Here is a 24,358-nt window from a genome sequence, read left to right on the forward strand (position 1 = left end):
AATAAGTAAATGTTTTAAAGAAATTTAATTCATTCATTATGATATAACGAACAAAATAAAGGAACAATTTCTTTCGTCAATTGGAAGAGTTTTCGTAAAAATGAAAAAGGTATAAATGCACGAAAATCCACAGTCCAATTATTGAAGAATAAATAGATGAATAAAGGAAGCAGTCGATGGATTCGTCGAGGAAAAAAAGCAGGGAATAATTTTAAAGAAATTTAATTAATTCATTATGATATAACAAACAAAATAAAGGAACAGTTTCTTTCGTCACTTGGAAGACTTTTCGTAAAAATGAAAAAGGTATAAATGCACGAAAATCCACAGTCCAATTATAGAAGAATAAATAGATGAATAAAGGAAGCAGTCGATGGATTCGTTGAGGAAAAAAAGGAGGTAATAATTCGCGTGAAATAAGACTGAATGAAGAGTCCCGAAAGCTCTAATGGAGTCGCGAATGAATGCACTTTACTTAAAGGACACCCGGCTTTCTCCGTCGGCCGTTATTTTCCAAGATCGACGTCGTCGTCGTCGTCGTCGTCGTCGCGACGTTTCCAACAGGGCATCGGTTCGATCGTCGAACGACACGCGAAAGTAAAGCGAAACGCGTTTCAAAAGCAGGAGAAAATAAAGCCGGCGAGCATCGTGCCGAGACGTTGGCGGGCAACGTTGACGTAGGATCTACGGATGATTAATGATCGCAATAGAACGGGGCAGTTCAACCTGTACGGGGCCCCGAGAGTCATTGTCATCCGATTCTTTGGAACGATAAGTCGACTCGCGTCTCACGGACACCGTAAGAAAGTCGCATTTTTGCACGGCGGGAAAAAGAAAACGGAAAATTGATCGTGAAGTGTCAGAGGACTGTGTCCGGGATATATTCTACCATTTCCAAAATAAGTGTTCTTAAATAAGATACAACATTAAAAATTTCAGTCTGGATTCTAGACTGGGAAAGATGAAAATGATTGAGCAGTATTAAAATTAGTCAAGAATGTTGCTGAAATAAATTTTTTCATTTATTAAACCCTTTTCTATTTTTATAACCCCTTGTTCTTGATAATCGTTTACGGAACGTTTAGTTGATAGTAATAAGATTTTGCAAATTTCATATTCAATAAACCGAACACAAATGGAATTTTCTAAAAGTATTATAAAATAATTACAGGACCATATAGAATTAATTAATTTTTTAGGAGAGTGGTCAAACAATAATTCTGGAAATTTCTATGAACCACGAACTTTTCTAAAAATTTGAACAATTTCGAGAATCGACGAGAAGCGACGCGTGTCTGCTGGAAAATAGAAGCAGAGCGGCCACGCACTTTTCTAAATTGAGGGACAAAATTTCCCAGCCACGACTTATTCCTCTTCCGACGAGCTTTATTATCCGAATGAAATTGTTTCGTTCATTATATAGCGGAATTCTACCGAAATTGCGGGATAATTAATACTAATTCGGTGCTGACACATGAAAATATTCGCTTAATTGCACAAAGGGTTTCGGCTACCTTCGCGAAATGAGTTTTCCAGTTTCATAAAAAGGACGCCGGTCTAGTGTACGCTAAATGAATTTTTATTTGGGAGATATTCCTTTTATTCTCGACCGCAATATTTAAATAATACAGTTCCCATGGAAACTTCCGGTACCGGGATACTTGCTGCCTTACGCTCCGATTTCCTGTCCATCCGGTTTTCATACATTCCGCTCTGTGTTTAAACCGACAATATGTTCTCTCGAATTAAAAACCTGAAGCTCTCTGTCCTTTGTGGCGAATAGTTCCTCCACCGGAAAAAAATTTCAAAAATCATTTGTTAATCCTGTTGCTAATTCCTGCTTCTTGGAGGTTGTTGGCGTAACGTAGAATTAATTTTCTAATTAAAGCATGCAGTACCTCTGTGTATATATTCCGTGGTTAATTTTTGAAAAGTATATATCTGCAATTGCAGCAATTTATTTGGAAACGGAGCAGAGTTTGTAGAATAATATCTGGAATTGTTGATCTAACTGCAACGTAGCTACTGTGGCGACAATTTGCAGATTGGTCGACGAACTCGAAGACTCAAATGCATTTGGAAACTCGGTATGAAGAGGAGGTAGACCAAGTGCAAGGTTAACTGAAAGTATGATCAGTGTTGGGCAAATTTTATTTTAAATAATAAACAAACGCGTGATTTTAATTGCAAATAATAACTAAACTTTTTATTTAAATAAAAGTAATTTAAATAATTCCAAAAGTGATCTATTTATTAATTCTAATTTGCAAATAGAAGATTATTTATTATTTGGATTGAGGTGGAAATCAAATAAATAGCTTTTGGTCTTCTCTTATTTCTTGTATTTTGTATATACAATGAACACGTGCGCGTTATTTGTCAATACAAATAATCATTGGAATTGTATTTGTAAATAACAATTAACTTCATTATTTTAAATAATTCCATTTAGACTTGCTCAAATAATAAATAATTATTTTTGCTTTTTATTTGAATATCCAAATAACAAATAACTTGTTATTTGAATTTTTATTTAAATAAATTTATTTATTGACCTACACTGAGTATAATCAATGCACCTAAAACCTAAGAGATCGTTTAGAATGCTCTTGCCAAACGCTTTGCCGAATTGTTCATCGGTCGATCGTGAATCGTTGATCGAAAAGAATTTTACCTATGAAAGGGCGTATCAGACTTCCGGAGAAATAATTCTCTGACATCCTGTATCTGCTATTCACGTTCCGACGATCATTATAAAAACGGAGCAAAATGAACACTCGACAGAGACGGCCTTACAGATCGAAAGCGACTGCAAAATCGTAGTCGGCACTCGATTTTTTGCACGTTAAAGGCACTCCGCGAATAAATACGCGAGCATGCCCAGCGAGAAAGCCGGCTAATTAATGTAAATCGGTCCCGTCGACGAGCGAGATCGATAGAACTCGAAAGACACGCGTAAATCCTTCAACCCCCATCGCCCTTTCCCCGTTTCTTTCTCGCGTTTCTGTTCCCGCGGTGTTTTCCGGGGCGCTGCCGATTTCGCTCTCTCCACTCATAATTCCCGGTCGAATGTATATATTTTCCTTTTCATCGAGCTCGTCCCTGCCGCGGAACCCCACGAAATCGCGCAGGGGGTTGCGCTACCCCTCGGAACTACGAAGGAGACCGGTTAAAATGCAATCAAACGTCAACGCGACGAATTTCGCGTGTTCATCGATTCGCGGTAATGCGGAGAGATTGACACATGAAATGTCCCGTTCGCAAACCTGGATAAAGGTGCAATATCCTGTTGACGGCGAGGGGTAAGATCGTTTCCGTGTTTCGACTAAGACAAAGGATCGCTGTATGTGTTTCCTGTTAAGTGTCATCGACGAATTTCTCCGCCGTTTTCTGTTATCTTTGGAATCGAATTCACAGATCCGGTTTCATGGAAACACATGTTTTCATAAGCTTGCATAATATATGCATTTTGCGAAAAAAAAAGTATTACTTGAATCTGCAAGTCTGTGCTGCCAAAAATGTGCTGTTAATTCCTCGTAAACGGGAAATGCGAAGCGGTTGGCACAATCTCTTGAATATCAGACCAAGAGCGGTTTGAAATTAAGGATAAGAACCGTAATTTAGGATATATTTAAAACCGGATAATTAATTCGCTGTTACCTGCTTCCGCGGTAAAGTTAATTGTTTTAAAGTGTATGGAGGCAGACAACGAACATGAGTAAATTTCAGCCGTTCTCCTTGCTCGAATTAAAATATGGAAATTTTGAGTTAATCTCGCAACTAACTTCGTCAGACTTCATCTAAGTTTCGGAATATTATTTAACGAAGAACCTTGAACAAAATATAACGATGAAAAATCACTTCGATTATTTCGAGCAGCTTCATCTTGGACAATTAGACGAACGCTTCGAGAGATAAGTTCAAGTTCAGAGAACGATAGTTTCCGAGGTGCATTCAACGTGTTAATAAATTTTTCGTAATGAGCACTCCCCAATTTTTCACAGAGTACAATGGTGAAATTGCAAGTCGTTAACTGTTTTTCAACTGTTTTATAAACGTCATTTTCTTACCATTTTCTGAAGTACACACCTTCATCATTCTTCATAGTTTTCAAATCATGACGTGATTCATCAGCTAATGCGATTTTTCAATTATTTACGTAAAAGTCATGACGAGTAATATCGCATAATTCCGGAGACTGAATAAAACCGATATTGAGAATGGATTTATCTAACAATACCAATTCTGAAAAATATTCAGCTTGCACGTAAAGTCTTTATTATACCATAAAATCGAGCTTGTACTTAATACTTTCACCGTGTTACCATAAATTTTACATCACCTTCCAATCGGATATTACGTCCCTCCTCCCGCGAGTACATTTATTTTACGGATTTTATAGAGTCAATTGATTTATCGTCAAGATTAAGCCAACTAAAGTAGCACGACCAAGAACAAGAATTATTTATCAGAATTGCATAAACAAACCGTCAATTGTTGAATTTAATGTGATTTAATGTTCAAGTCAATTACCGACGATGTGATCTACGAGGATCTACAAATCAAACTGCCGTCGTAATTGAAAAATAGATTTGAAAAACACCTGTACAGGCTGGCCGATTTCCGAGACTCGAAAATAATCGTTAGGTAAAGTGTCGATATCAATACGCGGTATCATGAATCGTCAGCTATCTTTCGATCGGCGCGGCGTTGGTCCCGGAGGAATTGAATCCAGCGGCGCGACCATTCACGCCGCTGGATCCTTTTACAGGATCAATGGAGATCGCCAGGTCGCAAGCGAGGGTACATGCCGCGTTCACGCTCGATCCAGTTCAAGCTTGGGGACAGGAATCGAATTGGCATAACTGGATACCTAACAGGGACAATGCGGCTCAAATGAAAAAAGTACAGGCTCATTCAGTGGACCAAGAAGCAGTGCGAAGAGGCCGATATCTTTCATCGAGAGGTGCTCTTCTACGTAAAACTTTTCATCTGAAAAATTCATTCGTACACCTACGCTGGGTGTACAAAGTATTCATACGTCTTTTGAAAACGACTAACTTTTTCCAAATTGGACCCAACAGCCCGAGTTTTTTTTTAGACGTTAGAAGGATTAGTTTACTAGCTAATGTGTAAATGATTTTTTAAAAATTCTTATTGGTCGCTATTACGAAGGAAAAAGTAAAGGTGACGATTTTTAAATTTTTGATCTGTGCCTGTAACGAAAATTTAAAATGTACAACGTTTCATCGAAATCGATCAAGGTTGTTATGCAATATAATTGATTGAAAGTAGCAAAAATTGTAAGAATCTGCGATTTAAATGAATCCCTAAATTCAAAGATTTTTACATTTTACAATGTCCATAGCATTGTTATGTGTCAACCGATTTCAATGAAACTGTGTACATGTATATAACTTACTTAGATTAACAACATACAAGTTTTATCAATTTTCACTACTGGCACAGACAAAAATGTTCACACAATAACAATTAAACAAAAATTATTTGCACATTAGCTAGCAACCTAATCCTTCCAACGTCCCCCCCAAAAAAACTCAAGCTGTTAGGTGCAATTTCGAAAAAGTTATTCGTTTTCAAAAGGTGTACGAATACCTTGTAGACCCACCGTATAATTCCCGAGTATTGGAATTTCCTCCAGAAAACCGGCTTTTCGCATAGTGTGTCGCGAATGGTCCTGGGCCCTCGCGGGCTTCCCACGTATGAGGCCCGGCGCGTATCCGCTTGGTGTCAGTCGAATTTGTCCTGGTAGCTATAGTCGGCTGGCCTAGTGCAGTGGATGGTGTACGTGGAAAAACGTTCGCTGACGAGCGACGGGCGTGTACACGGACGCACACAGGTCCGCGGGTCGTCGCGAACACACCCACACAGTCGCGCCATTAACGCTGCGATCGAGTCGTAAAGCACTCCACACAGCCGCAGAGAGGGTCCACACGGGTACACGAGAACGGGTACGGGGCAGCTTGGCGCGCGGGTCTCTCCGTGGCTGTGTGTGTGTATGTGTGTAGACGGAGAGGGAACTAAATTTCCACGTTGCACGATGGAGCATTGCCCCCCGCGTCACATACACTCGCGCGCGCCCGGTTAGAGAAGGAAACTCGGAGTCCGCGCGGCACTGCGAGGCGAGACGCTAAGGGGGTGTGCACGGGGCGCGCGTGTACATAGGAAGGGAGAGAGAGGGAGAGAGAGAGAGAGGAGTGAGCTGCACACGGGTGTGCCCATGGAGAGAACACGTACCCGGCTTCGCCTATGTAGTACTTGCACACATATATAGCAGCCGCGTTAACACGTACGACAACCCGCTACCCCCTGCAGCCCCGGCAGAGGGGAGTGCTGTCAGTATCCCCACCAAGGGTAGAATCTACTTGTGCCACCCCTTTGGCCCACCCTTCTCCTGGCTGGCTCACCCTGTCTCGCTCGTTTGATCGTCCCCTCTCTCTCCGACGGTTATATAGATCGCTTGTCTCTTTCCAGGTCGGGGGATATTGGTGGAGGCTATCCCGCTCGCGCTTCACGCTATCCAACTCTCCTGGCCAGCAGTTTCAATTTGTTATTTTTACATCATTTTACCCCCTAACCCCCTCCTCCTCCCTGTAGACCACCGTCCACCCCCTCGATAGATTCCTCTCTCTTCATCCGTCTCTCTTTCCCCGTTCCTCTTTTTCTCATTTTACCATCCCTTCACCTCGTAGCGAACTCTCTCTCTCTCTTTTGCTATTTCTGTCTTTCTCTCTCCCTCTCTCGCAGTCGACATCTCTCTCCCTTTCGAGTTTAGAAACCCTCTTTCTCTCAATTTCCCCCCAGTCTCTCTCTCTCTTCCTCTGTCCCGACCGCCCCCGACAAAAGGGTAGAGACACATTTTAATTGTGTAGTTATTATGTTTTCTGGAAGTTTTAATTATGTTGCCCGGCCTGCTTAGATCGTCGACACTTACCGCGCCCCGGTGAACACGCTCCTCTGCGGCGAGATTTGAAAGAGTTACGCGCGGGAAGTCGCTACTGCCGAGTAACCCACCGGCTCTCTCTCTATCTCTCTCTCTCTCTTTCTCTCTCTTTCTTTCCCTCTCTTCTGGGTCTCGTAAAATTCCGAGCAAACCCGTTCTTGAATGTTTCTTTTATTTACCGAACGTGTTATAAAAGCGCCGCTTCGGTTCTCTTTTTTCCAGCGTGTCCGGGGCAGTTGATTGGGAAACTACCCTGCTGATAGCGAGAAGCCCTATTCAGACGATCTGTTGGTGTATCGTGTTTTCATGCTGGACGTTTATACTGTTTGTTGCGAGGTAATGCTTTGGATTGACAATGCCTGAACGGAGTAGAATTCTATCAACGCCTGTGTATCTTGACAATTAGAGTAGATCATTTTACGGCTGTTTTGTAAACATTTTTTCAACCCCTCCTTCCAGTGTCCAAGATTTATCTGTACAGTTGGCTCAGCCATTATAATTTATATTTAATTTAATTTATTTAATCTATATTTAATTTATATACTGCAGATCTTTATGCATTTATCGCGAAATTGAGTAGATGAAATTCGAAACTATTGGAAAATTTTTCACAATAGATGTCGATATATGTATATGATTTTTCCTTTATTAAAATCAAACTAAGTGTAGAAACAACGTTCAATTTCGTTTCTATTTCTTGCAATCGAAGCAGACAATTTTTGTTTTGGATAAAGATCCGCAGTCTAGTAATTTCTCTTCTAGTTTATAGAATCTAGAATCCATAGTGAGAGGGAAATAAAAATATCTCCGAGAAAATTTGAAATCGATAGCAGAGGCTACGTTTACGTTAAACAAAAGTACCGTTTCACCAGCCCGAACACGGTCCACCCGGACCCACCATTTAATCACGAAATGGCCGCAAAGGCCGAGCAAGCCCGGCGCCAAAATTTGTCACCGGACGTTTCCGTTTTGGCTGGAAAAAAATAATCCGTGTAAAGCTCGGCAACTTATTCATGGAACGTTCGCGCGTCGGTGTCGCCGAGGTCTATAGCTCTTTTTCGGAAAAGCGTGTTCGAAGGAGGAGAAGATAAAAAAAAAAGAGGAAGAGGAAGAAGAAGAAGAAGAAGTCCGCAGAAATCCAATAGGCGCCACCCCCTATCCCTCGGAGCACCTTAGGCAGAGCGTCGGCGGCCCTTACCGTTGGTGGCTCGAGCGGGTGTAAGGGTGGTGGTGTGCGCGCGCACGTATCGATCCAGGGCGAGCAATCGATCGATCTATATATATACACGTGGATATAGCCCGTGTAGGTACACGTTCTCGCGCACACGCAGACAAGCAGCGAGGGGGCTGCACACGGGCCACGGGTCAGAGAGACGTGCGTGCGTGCGTTCGTTCGCTCGTTCGTTCGCTCGCGCGCATGCACACAGTGAGATTCGAGCGTGTGTGTCACGTATATATCGTTCGATCGATAGTTGGTGCTCAGCCAGTCGCATGCTAGGTGCGAAAGGATGAAGCTAGAGCGCGACCCACGCAGGATCTTCCGAAAACGTCCTCCGGAATAATCAATCCTCTCGATCTTATTCCCGATCCTTCGCCGATGCAACCTGGCATTCGATGCCTCACGCTCTCTTTCTCTCTTCTCCACCCCATTGCCACCCTCCTCCTCACTCCGCTGCTTTAACCCTCTACGATACATCCAGCGAATTTTTTTCAACCCTCTCGATCTGTTGTCCGTTCGTATCCTATTCTCTTTGAAACCGTTCCGCGCTCTTTTTTTCCTCCTGGCAGCCGCTCTCGCCTCTAATCCCCATTCTTTTTCGTCTTTTGACCTCCCCTTATCTCGATGCTTCTACTTCGTTGAATTTTCCATGCGCTACCAATGTTTTCCCGTCGATTCTCTTCGGCCCCGGCGTCGCTCGACTTCGGTCAGAGACAATTTCGCTGCTTTAATCTTTCCCGCCTCTTTCTCTACGCCGGTGACCGGCCGGCGCTCCTCTGCGCTACTGGTCCCGAGCTTTTTCCCGTCCGTTCCTCTCTCTCTCTCTCTTTGATATCCGTATGGATTCTCCTCGGCGGAGTCTTTTGACGAACTTTCCAGCCCCTCCTGTCTTTCTCTCGCTTTTTCTCCGAGTCTGTTCGTCTCTCGTCTCCCTTTGTCCGCGCTCGTTTTTTCCCGTTCGCCGGTCCCCGTTCTCATTCTACCACCTTCTGCTCGGCAGTCTTAACGGTGTCTGCGTCCATCCACCTCCGGCTCGTCCTCCCGACGCCGTTGCCATCGTCGTCGTTACCATCGTCGTCGCCGTCGTGGTCCTGACGCACGGCGGACGACTTTAAACGTGGGTGTAGTTGCGCGTAGAAGCGTCGTCTGAAGGGGTTGCCCCGGTGAAAGAAGGTACCGAGTAGAGAAGGTAATTCCCCGTCTCTTCCTCTTTACCTTCCCCTTTCACGCCGGTGTCCCCCTACACCGTCTCGCTCCCCGGAGCACGCCCCACCTTCCACTCCCAATTTAGACACGCTTCCCTCGATGTCAAAGCGAGAGAGGCCCCCACGTGTATTCACGAACACGACAGCACCCGGTACACACGTACACCGTTTGTTCCTGGCAGCTCTTCGTTCTGTAGCTCGCGCGCGCGCGCGGCCATATATTTAAATAGATTTACGCGAATTTATATATACACACGTATACATTGTGCGTATATAGATTTCTATGTATACGTTTCAGGTGAGTCCGTTGATTTACACCGTGCCGAAAATACGCGTTGTCCATTACCGGACCCATACATCCGAGATAAATACTTATCCAGCGAAATTAAAATGCCTCTCTCTCTCTCTCTCACTCTCGCTCGATGCCGCACCGGTATAGAAGAACGAGAAATTCCGGGGGGGGAGAAAGAGGGTAGAGACGAAGGTAGGGAGCAAGAAAAGAGAGATGCGTTAATGCCTGGACACGATCCCGTGTCCTGCAACCTCCATCTCCGTCTGTCTCGTTCGTGTGCTCCTCTCCTATCTTAGACTCGCGCGAGTATCGCTCGCCGCGCCTCTTTCACGTTCGGTTTCTCTCCTTCCCTCCGTACGGTCTCGCCGTTCGTTCGTCCGTTCGTTCGCTCCGTCTCTGTCCGGTCGTGTTTTTCTATCTCTCGAAACCAGCTATTGCCGCGCTCGTTCCTGCTGTGCACGGAGGTTGGAGAGAAATAACAGAGTAAGCGAGAGGGACGGCGAAATATTACCGGCGGCGGAGAGCGAGCGAGAGAAAATCGAACGGCGAGAGTGAGCGAGAGAGGGTGGGAGGGAGAGCGAGAGGAGCGAGTAATGTTCGGATCAAGCGTGTGTGTGGTGGGAGTTAGGGGATTGGTCGGCGAGAGGAGGACGAGGCGATGTAGGACGTTAGGGGATGACAGGGATGAAGGTAGACAGAGAGAGAGAGCGGCAGACATGCGAGGCACGAACGGGGGTGGAAACAGGACGGAGGATGGAAGAGAGGGAGCAAGGTACAGCATGCGGAAAGAGGACACCGTTATCGAGACTGGCTGTGGAGAGACGAAGACCGCTGGGAAATGACAGAGGCGAAATGAGGTGGAACAAAGACGTCGAACGAGCGAGTGGGCGGTAGTCCGAGAGAGACGGAACGCTGCCAGGCTAGCTGCGGCGAAGGGAGATAGGAGATTAAAGAACCGGTGGGACGAGGAGATCGAGCTCTCCCTTCTTCTTTGCTCCCTTTCTTTCTTGCTGCATATTCGACGTGCATGCGCGCGGCTCGCTCGGCTGTCTGCGTGCGTATATTTCTCTCTTTCTAGTCTTCCAGCGTCGTTAGACAGGCTTCGCCGGAGTCCCTCTCTCTGAAATATCTCTCCGAGAATATTATAGAGACTCGGCGATGGCGGTGTTGCCCGGACTCTCCCCGAGAACGATGCTCTACCATCGCATCTGTGGATTATGTATTATACGCGCGCGCGCGCGCGCTCCTAGGAACATTTTTTGCACGACAGTCGTCTAGAATCTTTACTAGGGGATTTTTTTGTTTTCGGCGATACACGTGGTCTCTCGCGCGATACCTGCCCTCGATATCCGCGACGATCGTCGAGGAAGAGGGCAATTGCCGAGACGCTGAAAAATAACTCTTCGAAAACGACGAGACCCCCGTAATACGGTTGCGTCGCGTTCTCGCGGGATAGACACGCGATGGTGTTGCCGGTGGCCGAGCGCAATGCAGCATTTCCTGCGCGCATCGCACTCTCAGCGTTTTCCAGCGGCGCTCGCCATCCCGTTTTTCATTTTATCGAACGGCCGGCGAGACTCGATTCCGCTCTGCTCGGCTCTGCTCGGCACAGCACGGCGCAACGCAGCTCCCACAGCGTGGTGTCTCTCCTCGGGAACATAACCTCGAAACGCCGGAGTCCTGCTGCGGATCCGGATCTTTTGGATTTTTTCCGGCCGGTGAAAAGAGCTCGAAGGGAACCGATTGAAAACACGAACGGTTACGAGAATCTAGGGGAATATCGTGGACGAGAGAGCTAACGAGAACGCGCGAGGATCCTTCTGCTTCGTGGCTCCTGTGGGGGTTGGCTTTCGTTGGATACGCTAGCTAGAGCACACCACCACCGAGAGAGAGAGAGAGAGAGAGAGAGCGAGAGAGAGAGAGAGAGGGGGGGGTGAAGAAGAAGAGAGAGAGAGGAGAACGGAAGGGGAGAAGCCCGAGAGACGGAGAGAAACGGAGAAAAAGAGAGCCAAATGTATCCACCTAACCTACCTACCGCAGGGCAAGAACAGATGAGCGGAGATCCCTCTCTGCCAGCCATCAGGGAAAGGGAACGAGGCGAGGCTCTCTCCTCGAGTCTTCCTCTTCTCCCTTCAAAGCGTCCTTTGTTCGCTCTCGCTCGTGGTCCCCTGGGACCCCGCGTCCATCGCGTTTCCTTCCACCCAGTGCCGTACGTCAGGTTTCGTTACGAGCGTTCTAAGCTCTTTTTCACGGGAGACGATTTTCCTCGGGAGTATTTTATGGCCGAGTGTTCCAGGGGGTTGAACATTTTTAAGAGCGCCTATATCATTCGGCAGTTTAACGTCGCTACCCAACGCCCCGATCTGGAATATACATATTATCCGAGATAATGAACGGGGCCGGATTTCATTGAAATTTCTTCAGGCATTTCTCCTCGTTAAAGAAACAGCGAACTCCGATCGAGAATCTTTCTCACCCCCTTCAGCATTCGCTCGTTCGCTCCTTTTCAGAGCGAGAGAGAGAGAGAGAGAGAGAGAGAGAGGAAGAAAGAGAGATGATAAAAACGCATCCGCCGGTATAGGCGCTGTTCTAATCAACTTCCGGATCCATTCCGGGAGTTTTTTCTTCGATCGCGTAGCCCCCGAGTCGCCTTACGGCCCTGCGCCTCGTCCGTCTCCCGTTTTCCCTCATCCCGCTGGATTTCCTCCCCTCCAGCTTTCCGCACAGCATCCCTCGGACTTGCTCCCCGCTCCGGGCGAAACGCGATCGGATTGGTCGTCGGCTCCGCCAATCCACGGCTCCCGTTACGGTGCTGGCGCATTCCCCACACACGTGGTTGACGTATGTCCATATTCCTAGGGTGGGTGAGCGAAAAACGTCAAAAAGTTTCGTTTCGGGCCAGATCGCGCGTTACCCGAGAGAAACGGCGCGACAAGCGAAAAAAGGACGACCAGAGAGAGAGAGAGAGACAGACGATCAGAGGGAAAGAGAGAGGGGATTCTCGTGTCAAAGAGAAAGAGGCGCGATGAAAAAAGCGAGGAGGCGGAAAACTGGAGGAACAGAGAGGGGAACAGTCCGGACAATTACGGAGGAGAAAGATCGAAGGAGAAGGAAAGAAATTGAAGCGAGACGGAGATGGCGTGTGCCTCTCGGTACTCGATGGAGGAAGATGCGACGACGAGAGGAGAGACGAGTGCGAGAGAAACAGAAGAATAGAGCAGGACCAAAGGAAACGGAGAAGAAAGACGAAGGGAGACAAATGACGAGCGTGTTCCTCGTCCCTCCGCGTGCGATGACGTTAACGTGAACCGGCAACCACGTGGCTCTCCTTTCTCTCTCTCCTCGTCCGGTTTCCCTGTCTGTCTTCTTCCTCGGGACTTTTCTAGCCCTCTCTCTGTCCCTCCGAACAGCCGACGAAGCGCTCCTCCGTCCTCGTCGACGCTGAAAACCGCCTCTCCCGCTCGCACACGGTTTTTAGGCCTCTGCGGCTGGCTGGCGAAGCCTCCGACGCCACCTCGGCAGATGCAACGCCGCAGTCCCGCACTGCAGTTGCAGCGTGCCGGTGCACGATCCCTGGTGAAACTGCAGGCCAGCTAACTACGATCTCAATGATTTTCGGATATGTCGTAGAAATCGATATCTCCAACAACTATTTCCGTTGCGCACCACGCGACGGCCTCGCTTCGACTCCGAGACGTTCGCGACAATATTCTCGGCAACGCTACAGTGAACTATGTCTATACTTGTGCGTCTGTGGCACCGTATAAGTTAGTATCGGTTACCAGAGCCAGCGCTTAAAGGTCCCGTGCACACACCGCGTATACGAGACTGTAAGAAATGTCTGTTGCGAATCGATTCGAAGTGACTGTACTCGTTCGCGTTTAGCTTTCGCGTGGAATAAACGTAACAGACATTTCTTGTGCACGGGACCTTTAAGCTCTCGCTCGATCCCAGTGTCCGAATATTGGGTAGATACTAACGCTGCCACAGATTCACGAGTTTAACGCTCACTGTAGTGGTTTAATACATAGTTTGTCCCTAGAAACATGCAAGGGGGAAGAAACTGTTCGAAAATGTTAATGCAGTTTTATACTCTCGCGCGAGCAGGCACACCGGCGAATTAAACGGAAATTATGCGATTCGAGCCGGGAGAACGGATTAATTGTAACCGTGTTTCCTGCCAGTTCGACCGGCACCGGCAGACACACCGGTCTTCTTTTTCTTTTCGTTTCTTCGAGGGCCGACACTGTCAGCGCCACGTGGGTCCTACACGCATATGCACCCGGACGTGTGCACCCTCTCCACTCGCCGCGCCGGTGCATGCGACCGGTCAATTTTCCTGTAATTTCACGCGGTGATGCGAAGATTTATGTCGCTGATACCTGCTGCTCGCGATTATTAGACGTTTCGCAGGACTGGTTTGCTTTTCGGCTGGCAATGGGTAGTTGCGTTATGATTCCCGACTGTACCGCGGATAGGATCTTGCATTTCTTTTAGTAGGCTGCTGTGATTGCTTGCTGCGGTTGTAGATGATCGCTGATAAATATTTTTGTAGTTCTGTAATCACGGGAAATCTCTACAGTTTCATTCGACGTGAATTGCGATTGTACAAGTTCGAAGAACTTCCAGCAGAGATTAAACTTTCGGAATCACACTTGTCGAGAAAAGTGTTCTCTTTATTTATAATTGCGTAAATAGGAAATGAATTTCCAGGGTTGATTTATTCAGTAGTTCCATTAGTTGTAAACACCCTGTATAGTGATGCAGAGGGTCTGAATAATTGTCTAGCTAACAGAACTCAGAATTTTGGTGCCCAAGTAAAGCTACCGCTTTCATTGTGTTCTACAATCGAGGGGAGGATTTGATGTCTTGGTTACCACTGCGGTTTCCGCGGATCGCTGACTGATTTCGTTGTTTAGGCGAAAACAACATCGAATTAGTCTTCATTTAGAGCCACGCGGAACGTTCTACTTACTTGTTGACGGGGAAGTGTAGTTAACCCTTGAAACCGAACACCTAAATCCTTTACACATTTCAGAACAATGTTGCGCTTCGATAAATTCCAGTAATACTAATTTGTTAGCAGAAAATTCTATGCTTCGATCTCCTTTGAAAATTCTAGAAAGAAATTTTTCGAACAGATCTCGTTCGACGAACATATCCGCCCGCAAGTGACTAGAAGTAGATTACTATGTCTGATCATTCCTGCCGTTTCTACTTATGGCACGGCCGAATGCATGCACATCGAGTATTTCACTATCGATCTTCCTGACAACGAGATCTCATTTTCATTCGAATTATCACTTTCTCGATGGAAATACGATTTCCGTGTTCGCTGCAGAGAAATAACAAACAAATTCTGTATTTTTCATACGATTAAAGAGAATTAATTGAATACGGTTTTTAAGGTGACTCTCGTTGCTTCGCGAATGAAATCCTGAACTTGCCAAACTAATTGCAATTTTCGTTGATCAAATGAGCCGTTTATTTTGAAAGTGGCCTAAGTCCATTTAAGTTTAAATTGAGATATTTAATTGAAAATGTACGCATGGGATACCAATGTATCACACATTAAGTGTATCTAAGAGAGTTTACAATTCCTAGTAAAATAATAGCAATTATTAAGTGAATAATATGCGTCTTCTTACCGAGAATGGACTTGAGCCACTTTCAAAATGAACAACTAGATTTGTCATAAAATTTGAAGCAGCCCAAGTCCATTCGATATGACTTAAAATGCTTTAAATTGAAAAAACAATATTGAATTTATTTTATATTTCATTAAGAAACTGGAAAAACACCATTTATGCAATTCAGGAAATCTTCAACTATTAACCAGCTAATTTTCTTTTTACAAAATCTTTGTGATTTTAAATATATTAGTTACAATTTGCTTCAGAATGGAAAGATAACGTAGAAATATAAATACTAACATTGCTAGCTTGATTTTTCTCGAAGATGGACTTAGGACAGTTTCAAAATAAAAATTTGTATCATTCTATTAATAAGCTTATTTCCTTTTTACAAAATCATTGTGATTTCTCGAAAATAGACTTAGGCCACTTTCAAAATAAACGGCTCAAATAGTTTATGTAATACATTATTCAAAATATTGTTTACTTTATTAAAATTCGTATTTAATACATTGCTAAACATTTAAATACTGCACGAGGTATCACACCAGAAAAGATCACGAAAATATTCTGGGGCAGAAGAAATGTTTGGTTTTTTATTTAAAATAGCTCCGAGAGTGCAAAGGGTTAATATAGCAGAGTTCCAACAACAAGTGTACAAACAGTACGCAAATTGCAAAACCATGGAACCGATCGAGAACCGATTAGCATCCACAATCGGCGTTAACATAATCAATTTTTTTCCAGGCGCACGGTCACGGGGCTGATCTTCATCCATAGTTGGCTACGCACCCGGAACACTCGCACTCTCGAAATAGTTTCGTTTCATCGGTCCCCCGGCCAACTATTCGCATAGTTCCCGATTAATTGGTTCGCGAATCATAATCCGCGGTAGCAGCCTCTCTGATATAATCGGCGAGTAATCAACGGCGTCTCCGTAATTCATCAAGACCCACCAATTAAGTGGAAAGCAATGGAACCTGTTAATATATTAAACGATACCGCGATTTCGCTTTCTTCGTATTGTTATGTCGAACGTGCTTGACTACTTATCAATTACCGGCGCGCGTTGCCCCACTCGAATCTAACAGTTTCTGTTCCCTCGTTAGTTGCCACGATTTTTGCATTCGTGACTCACTCCGTCCCCCTCCGCCATCCGTTTTGCGCACTTGTTATTTCGCTGAATAACTATAATTAATTGCCGGGAACAATTACCGGCGAGCATGCCGTTGCAGTCTTCATCCACCGTTTCAATTTCTTGCGGAGATGCGGGTAGGGAAAGTGACCTTGGACGATCGATTTTAATCGCACGCTGTTGGTATCGAGATCAGACCACTTTTTTGATACTCGTGCTGCTTCAATTTTGGTTAAATATAGAGCTTGGGGCGTTAGCTTTAGTTTTCTTAACCCTCGAGAGCTGGTGTCGCGTGCAACAGTTTTGTAGTTGTTTTTACAGTTTTAAATACAGAGGGTGTACAAAGTATTCGAATAACTTTTTCACAGTTCGACCCAAAAGCTTCAGTTTTTTTTTAGAAGCTAGAAGAGGATTAGTTTACTAGCTAATGTGTAAATGATTTTTTTTTTAATTGTTATTGGTCGGTATTACGAAGGAAAAAATAAAGATGATGATCTTTTTATCTGTGCCTATTAAATTTTTCTATTAAAATTAAGAAAAACAATTCTCTGAAAAATTTTCTGAAAAATTATCCGTCTTTAAAAGGTGTATGTAAATTAAGTGTTGAGGTTTGACGATTTTTAAAGGGGACGCAGAAGAAGTTTAGGGTTAAGTTGCAATTTTGGGTGAACGTTTTATTGTTCTGTGCGTGACAGAGTAGTTCTCGTGGAAGCAAAGTGTATCGAGATATTTGTGGTATCAATTCGCACTGGGAGCACGATGAATTAAAAACGTGACAGTAGTTCGTGTGGCTGTGGGAGAAGCAAATTTAGAGAAACTCTCGTGTATCTTATAATTATTTATAGAGTTACGTGAATAGCGTCTGTGATGCAATCGCGAGGAATCACTCGAATCAGAGGAAGGAACGTAATAATAGGAAAATAATAATTCCGAATGTGATTTACAAGGAAATTTCAAGTACCACGTTCCTTTTCAACTAGGTTCAGAGTTAGTTTAATCGAAAACTAGTAGGACGGTATTATCTAGAAACGAGTACCGTGTTTGTAAAATTTTGTGCAGTTCGAGGTTCGCTTTTTTTTTCGAACGAATGTCCGCGGCATTAGATGTTGCAGCGCGCGGGAAAAACACGGGATTAATCATCGGCACACAGTGACCGAAGGGATTAAAGTGATATTTGCGACAGAGACGGAGAGGGCTCAAAATAAACAGTACAATACTCACTGGCTGACTGGGGACATCAATTTGTCCGCCATAGCGTCAGCCCCGTTATTTAATTATCAGACCACATACTATCGATAGGGTGAACAGATTACAACTCATCGACAACGCGGACCGTTCGCGTTCATTGATAGCCGGCTATCCATAATCCGTTTCGAAACGAAAATTGACTGGCCAGTATTCAAGTATAGCCGCGAGTCATAGTATCCTTCGCACAAAGAAAAAGACAGACGACCCCGGCGTCACCGATTCGATTCACTCGCGCCCATTAATTCATCCCATTGTCCGAAAGTCTGTATAGTAAAACTCTATGCTCAAGATCTATGGAAACATCACATTCTTCACGTATAGCAAAGATACAAGAGTATCTAATGTAAATTATTCCAGCGGAAAAAATGTTCTTTCTCGCCATTAATTTTGTAATTGTTTTAAACACGCGAGGTGTTCAGCGGAGGAAATTTCATATTCGTAGTAGTCGATAGTAGAATCCATTCGTTCAATATTCGTTAATGGCTGAAATTTGTTCAGTTTCTATTAACAATAATTGAGAATAATATGTAATAAAAAGTGCAGTTATATGTTTTATATTAAAGCCCTGGAATATCGTGTCAGACTCGTGATGAAGATTCAGAACAGAGTTTGTTAAATGTATACACAGTGAGTGTATAAAGTATTCGTACGCCTTTTAAAAACTAATAACTTTTTTATAATTGTACCAAACGACCTGTTTTTTTATAATCATTTAGAAGCGTTGGTTTACGAAATGATATGCAAAAAAGAATTTCCAAACATTATAATTTACATGGTTACATGCAAAAATAGAAAAGGGATTTTTAAAACTTTTTTATTTGGGCCGTGAATGAAAATTTGAAATATATGTTTTGTAGATCTATGTTAGTTATGCACATGCTGAAAATTTCGTCTAATTGATTATAAAAAATGAGGTCATTTGGTACAATTATAAAAGAGTTATTAGTTTTTAAGAGGTGTACTTTGTACACCCACTGTATATGTTATTAATTTACATTGTTAATGTACAGTTATTGAAGAATATGTAGGTATACAACAGATATAAATTTTCTCCTTTTTTAGGAAATTACGAACTACAAAAAGGTTCTGATCACTGAAATCGTAAAATAAAGCGTAGAGCAAGGGATTAATCCTAAACTAGACCCAACTCAAACTTGAAAAATATTTCCGCGAATATCTAAAAACCTGAATGAGACCGCCTATTATACGTATAGGAAAAAATTGCTTAGAATTATCACCTTGAATAAATAAACTACAAGTTGCCGAGCGAAGCGCAGGTTTCGACTGTATCGACAATTTTCAGGATTCGCGTTTGGAGCAGAACCTATGAGAACACGCGACTCTCTGGATCCCCGGTGCGTCCGTGAATGACGAATTGGCACGCACCGTTGGGCAAACAAAGCGGACACACGATGCGCGCGTCGGCAGACAAAGCGATCTATTGCGCAGGAGATCGAGACATTCGAGGGCCGAAAGGAAAATTGGCTCAAAGGGAAGCTCACAATTTCCGTGAAAGCGGCTAATGTAAATCGCGCGCGTCCACGCTCTCGCGTTATTGCGGGCCCACGTCGAAAAGGAGAGAAAAAAATAGAGAGAAAGGGTGTGAGAGAACGAGAGAGAGAGAGAGAGGGAGAGAGAGAGAGAGAGAGGGGGAGAGAGGATCGGTGTGCGCCGCTTAACGATCGTTCCCGCTCCTCCTCCGACCATCGTTATTCCTCTCGTTCCCGTCCTTTTTTCCCGCCTCTTCCAACTCGACATGTAAACTCAAACACTCGGTATCGCGAAAGGGATGAACTACGTCCGATTAGCTCCGAGTGCACGAACTCGAGGCGGGTCTGACCACCGGCAGAATCGTTCTACTGACCGCGCCGCGGCTACCGCTAATCAAACGAGTTCCAACCCGGCCAGAGCTTTTCCCAGCGATAAAGTCCTCGAAATACCGCGATTCATCGCGCGACCATCTGCACAAACCCGCTGCAACCTATGAAACGCGAGCCAGCTTTCACTAGAGCCCGAAAGGTTGTTCCGATGCTTTGTATCGCGGATTTTGCGCCATTCCAATTTTTACAGCGATCGGCGAATGAGTTTGCAGAAACGTCGCGCGACAGCCTGCACAAACGCAATCCTGTTTTCAGAGTCCAAAGGGCTCCTTTCTGCAGCGATCACTCGGTGATTGAGTTTGCACAAACTATCGAGAACAATGACGATCGAGCCCATACGTCTCGTACTCGTTCAAACAAATGAGCAAGCCTTTAAAAGTGGTGCAGTAGAATCTCGATTGAGAAGAGAATACGATGTACATGTGAACACTGTCTTCAAACATCGACAAACGTGTCGCGTACATACTTCAAGCATAATTAGTGAAACAAAACATGAATGGAATTCTAACTAATGTTAATTAACCCTGCAGCATCGCGTACGAGTCTTTTATTCGAGGCCACTCCGGCTCTACGAAAAAATTGTTTGGATACTACGCTCTTGAAGAAGTAGCGTCAAAATGCAAACTCAATACGGTTTCAAGCAGCGCGGCTCTTCAGCCAAATAATTATGCGGGAATTTACTTTCGAGTGCTCAATTAATTGCAATTTTTGATGACCTGTTCATCCGCGGAATTTTTTTACGAAAATTCAACGATACTGGAACACAAATATCTTCCATTAAAATGCGCGTCACACTCTCTCCGCCCTTCGATTGCCTCTTCACGAACTTATCATTATGAAGTATTCAAGAATACAGAATTGAGAAAATGAAGAAGTTTTAATGATTGCTTGACATTCGACGAGCGTCAAACAGTTTCAATCGTGAAAGGTCAATGAAGAGGTCCGTTTATTTTCCAACCCCTGTTCCTGTCCGAGTTCCACCCTATGTATAGTTATCGCCCTTTACATAATCGAGAATCGGTCCGATCAGGTCACGGCATCGGTGCCACGGTTTCAGGATTTCGGGCGCGCCAGTCGTCCTTGGCTCGACTTCGCCGAGGTCTGACGACCGACAGAGAGACCAGCAATAGTCCTTGAGGACGGCGAAGGCTGCAGGACTATGCGACGCCAATGGTAAAAACTTCTTGTACCGACCGACACGCGGGAACATCGCGCGAATACCGAGAGGAATCACGTTCGCGATCGTGAAACACTGAAAAAGTCAGGAGACCGATGAAGATCGATAGGGGATACTACTCGCGGGTAGGGAGCCAGGATGAATCACTGAACCTCCATGGTGCGACATGGTGAACCTGAAGGGGAACTCCAAGGTTTCGGTTCGATATGCAATTTGATTAACGTGTCGATTGATGCTTCAGTCGTGGGTCGATAACATCAATTTTTATCCAGGCTCAGACATTTCATTGCACCGCGATAGATCTGAACAAATTGATTGAGTTCTAGTTATATTACTTATCGAGTTCTTCTCTTAACGAGTTCTAATTTTTACTAGGACCGATAGGGTAAAATGATTTCTTAAGTTCTGATTTCCTTGTTTCGATTTCGTTAAGATTACGTTGATTTTCTCCAGAGCCCATTTTTAATGAAACTCGACTGCTGGAGGGTTAAAGGAATTACTTCTAGGGCGAGTTCTAATTTTTACTAGGACCAATGGGTTAAATCAATAAATTTTTAAATTCTGATTTTCTTGTTTCTCGATTTTCTCCACAGCCAATTTTTATTAAGACTCGACTGGTCGAGGGTCAAAGAAATGTTTTGTAGGGCGAGTTATAATTTTCACTAGGACTGGCAGGGTTAAACAAATGATTTCTTAAATTTTGATTTCCTCGTTCCGATTTCGCTAAGAATATTGCGTCGATTTTCGCCAGAGCCGCACGCGGAAACTGTCTCAGGCGCGGCGCTGGTAAACGGGAATATTGGGAAAGCCGTTGTTGTTTACGCGCGCCAGTTTAGAATGCGTGAGTTATGCAACTCCGAATGATAATTCAGCAGGTAGATTCCGCTCTCGGTGAATGCGTCCGGAGACTAAACGACCTTGCCCATACCTAAATGGGTCACCGTGTAGAAAGAGGCTACGAGAGAAAGGGAGATCCTCTGGCCAAGGTTAAAATATTCGCATGGACTCTCCGTCGGTCCTTCCGCGTTTCGCGCAAACACACGATCCGCGAGCGTATAAACAGCTCGAGTTAGTCAATATTTCTGGGGAACGTAATTCCAACCGCGCGTTACTCCTGATATAACAACTATTCGTTCAATTTAATTTCTCAAAAGTGAAGTTATAAATGAACTTTTGATACTCTCAGTCAAAGTTAAATAGTGAAATACTCGAATGACCGGTATCACATGTAAAACACAATTCACAAGTTTCACAACCTTTTTTTCCCCACTCTTTTTATTTCCAGTTCTTACTTCAGATCTGAGTGATTGAACGAAGCCGTTACTAGGTAATTCAACCCAGCAAAAAATGTCCATTCAATGCATCGTACGCATCGCACGTGCCGTAATAGCTGCAAGTCACAGTTACAACGAACTGCTAATTGAAAAATGCTCAATTAGTATAATTAACAGATTCCTTGATACACGCTTAACGCAAGTGTGAAGCGGTTGATTGCCGGTGTCCGAAAAATTGAGATTTCTGAAATGTTCTTCCACTATACTCCGTACGATATTCCACATACTCATACAGAATGCAGCACATGTCTTCCGAGATAGTTTTCTGTTGGAGCCCGGTCCGATTCCGATGAACGAAATCTCAAAATTGCAATCGGTGCTCCCAGCGACCTCCGGCATCACTCAGCCAAGGGGTGAGTTCCTGAAGAGTCAAGGTCGGACGAAGTCGCTGGGAGTGCTCCGGTGTTCCTGCGATTCTAAGTATGCCAAGACGATCCCCCGATCGCCGCGTACATCCTCGCTCTGTCTGCGATCGAATTCCGGAGGTGCCGCACCTGAATTTCCCGCGATTTTCTCATCCCGCTGCTACTGGCCGGGGAGGACCGTAACGCGTTCGGGTTCAGACGACCCTCTTTTTCTTGGGCCAAACCTCCTCGGGAACGCGAACCTTTTTACCTAATACATATTTGCAATATTCATTCCCAATATCCATAATTTTTCACTGGGCCGGATTCAACCAAAGATCGAGCAGAGAAATCTCCTTCTCTTGAGAGTTTCACGACAGACAAAACCCGCAGAATCGAAGTCCTGAATTTTTTTTGCGATTTTACCTGTCAGCCAGCTGACGTTGCAACCCTATATTTCTATAAAGATGTGGTACAAGATCAATCAAATTATATGCAACTTTTCACATTGCAATAAAGTTCGAAAATTTTTTTTTTATTATTGTCAAGGCCCCTTCATTTTTTTAAATGGCACTTCGAGATCATCCGAGGGTCATGGTATACTAGGTCGTTGAATTCGTCTTGATACGAGCTGTAGTACTGTTAAGTCGTAATCAAAAAAGAAATTTTCGAACTTTTTTAATTGCAATGTATTTGGAAAATCGTGAAAAGTGTTACGCGGGACACCTTATACAGGATATCCCAAAATTCCTTCAACATCCGGAAATGACAATAGAAATTAATTTTTTGGCCGGCACCCGTTCTCCATTTTCCCCTGAAAACCATCGACACTGCCGATTCCAGGGGACTCATCGGTTTCCAACGCAAGCAGCCGGTTAACATGATCAAACCGACGCGACGCGACGGAAACTTGCGGCCACATTCGTCGCCGGCACATATCTGCCTACCGATGCACATAGCCACACCTCCGATCTCTCTTCGCGGCCTAGCGGACCGTGACGGTGTGGCGCGTTTTTCTTCTCTTTTCTTTTTTCTCGCATTTCGAAAAAATCGCGCAGGTCTCTCTCTCTCTCTCTCGAGCAACGGACTGCGATTGGTCCAGCGAGCGAGTCGCGCGAACGAGGATAAAGAGGAGAGGACCGTGGACGCCGCCGTGGGACGAGGAAGAGGTGAACGCCAGCCTGGCACACTTAGGCCGACAACTGTGAGTCACGCCGGAGTGTGTTGGATCGGCTTGGCCAGAAAAGAACGAGAGAGAGGTGGTCGACACACTTCGGCAGAGAGAGCAACCGGCATGGCATCGTCAGCCACGAGGCACTCCCATCATAAAACATGCTGTATCTTTGTCTCTCCTTCTCCTTTTTGCCAATTTCGCGTGCTGCTCCACTGGCTACGGCGTTTTTAGCCGTTTCCTTCGGTGACCGTTCCACGGAGCTTGCACCGGGATCGACGGTGATCGAGTTTCGATCCTGGAGCGTCGATTTGCACACCTTCCTCCGGGACCTCCTGTTCCCGGGTTAGGGTCAGTGTTTATTACTATTTGCACAATAAGATGTTGTACACTGTACACCTACGTCATTTCATTCTACATGGATACGTGGCTTCCTGTTTTTCACCCAAAATGCTGTACAAACTCATGATTTTATCCTTGACCTTTTACCTTCGAAACTCTAATCTTATCATTCTAGCCCTTACAATTCCCCAATTCAAGTTAGAGAGAGAGAGAACCTATATATACCAGTTTTCCCTCAACAACACAGATTCTCTGTCCTCCCAAACATATACATACACATTTCGTTCGACTGTTTCGAATACTGCTTACTCCGCGAACTTACAGTATATTGTCAACATGTTTTCAACTAACAAGGGAAGGACCCCAAGTTTCCGACTTCGATTTTGATAATTTTTTGTGAGATGATGGTAAATG

At 44.6% G+C, this 24,358-nt stretch overlaps 1 protein-coding gene across 2 annotated transcripts in view; it reads left to right on the plus strand.

The window, feature by feature from the left end:
* The window catches only part of LOC143213706 (uncharacterized), a 235,578-nt gene extending 211,220 nt beyond the window's left edge, over nt 1-24,358 (plus strand). For both annotated transcript variants that reach the window (XM_076433804.1, XM_076433812.1), the window contains one exon: nt 7,187-24,358. In XM_076433804.1, coding sequence (XP_076289919.1) covers nt 7,187-7,224 — 38 coding nt within the window. In that variant the 3' untranslated portion in view covers nt 7,225-24,358. The remainder of the gene's footprint in view (nt 1-7,186) is intronic.

The sequence above is a fragment of the Lasioglossum baleicum genome, chromosome 11 (assembly GCF_051020765.1).
Source record: "Lasioglossum baleicum chromosome 11, iyLasBale1, whole genome shotgun sequence".
In the NCBI taxonomy this organism is placed as follows: Eukaryota; Metazoa; Arthropoda; class Insecta; order Hymenoptera; family Halictidae; genus Lasioglossum; species Lasioglossum baleicum.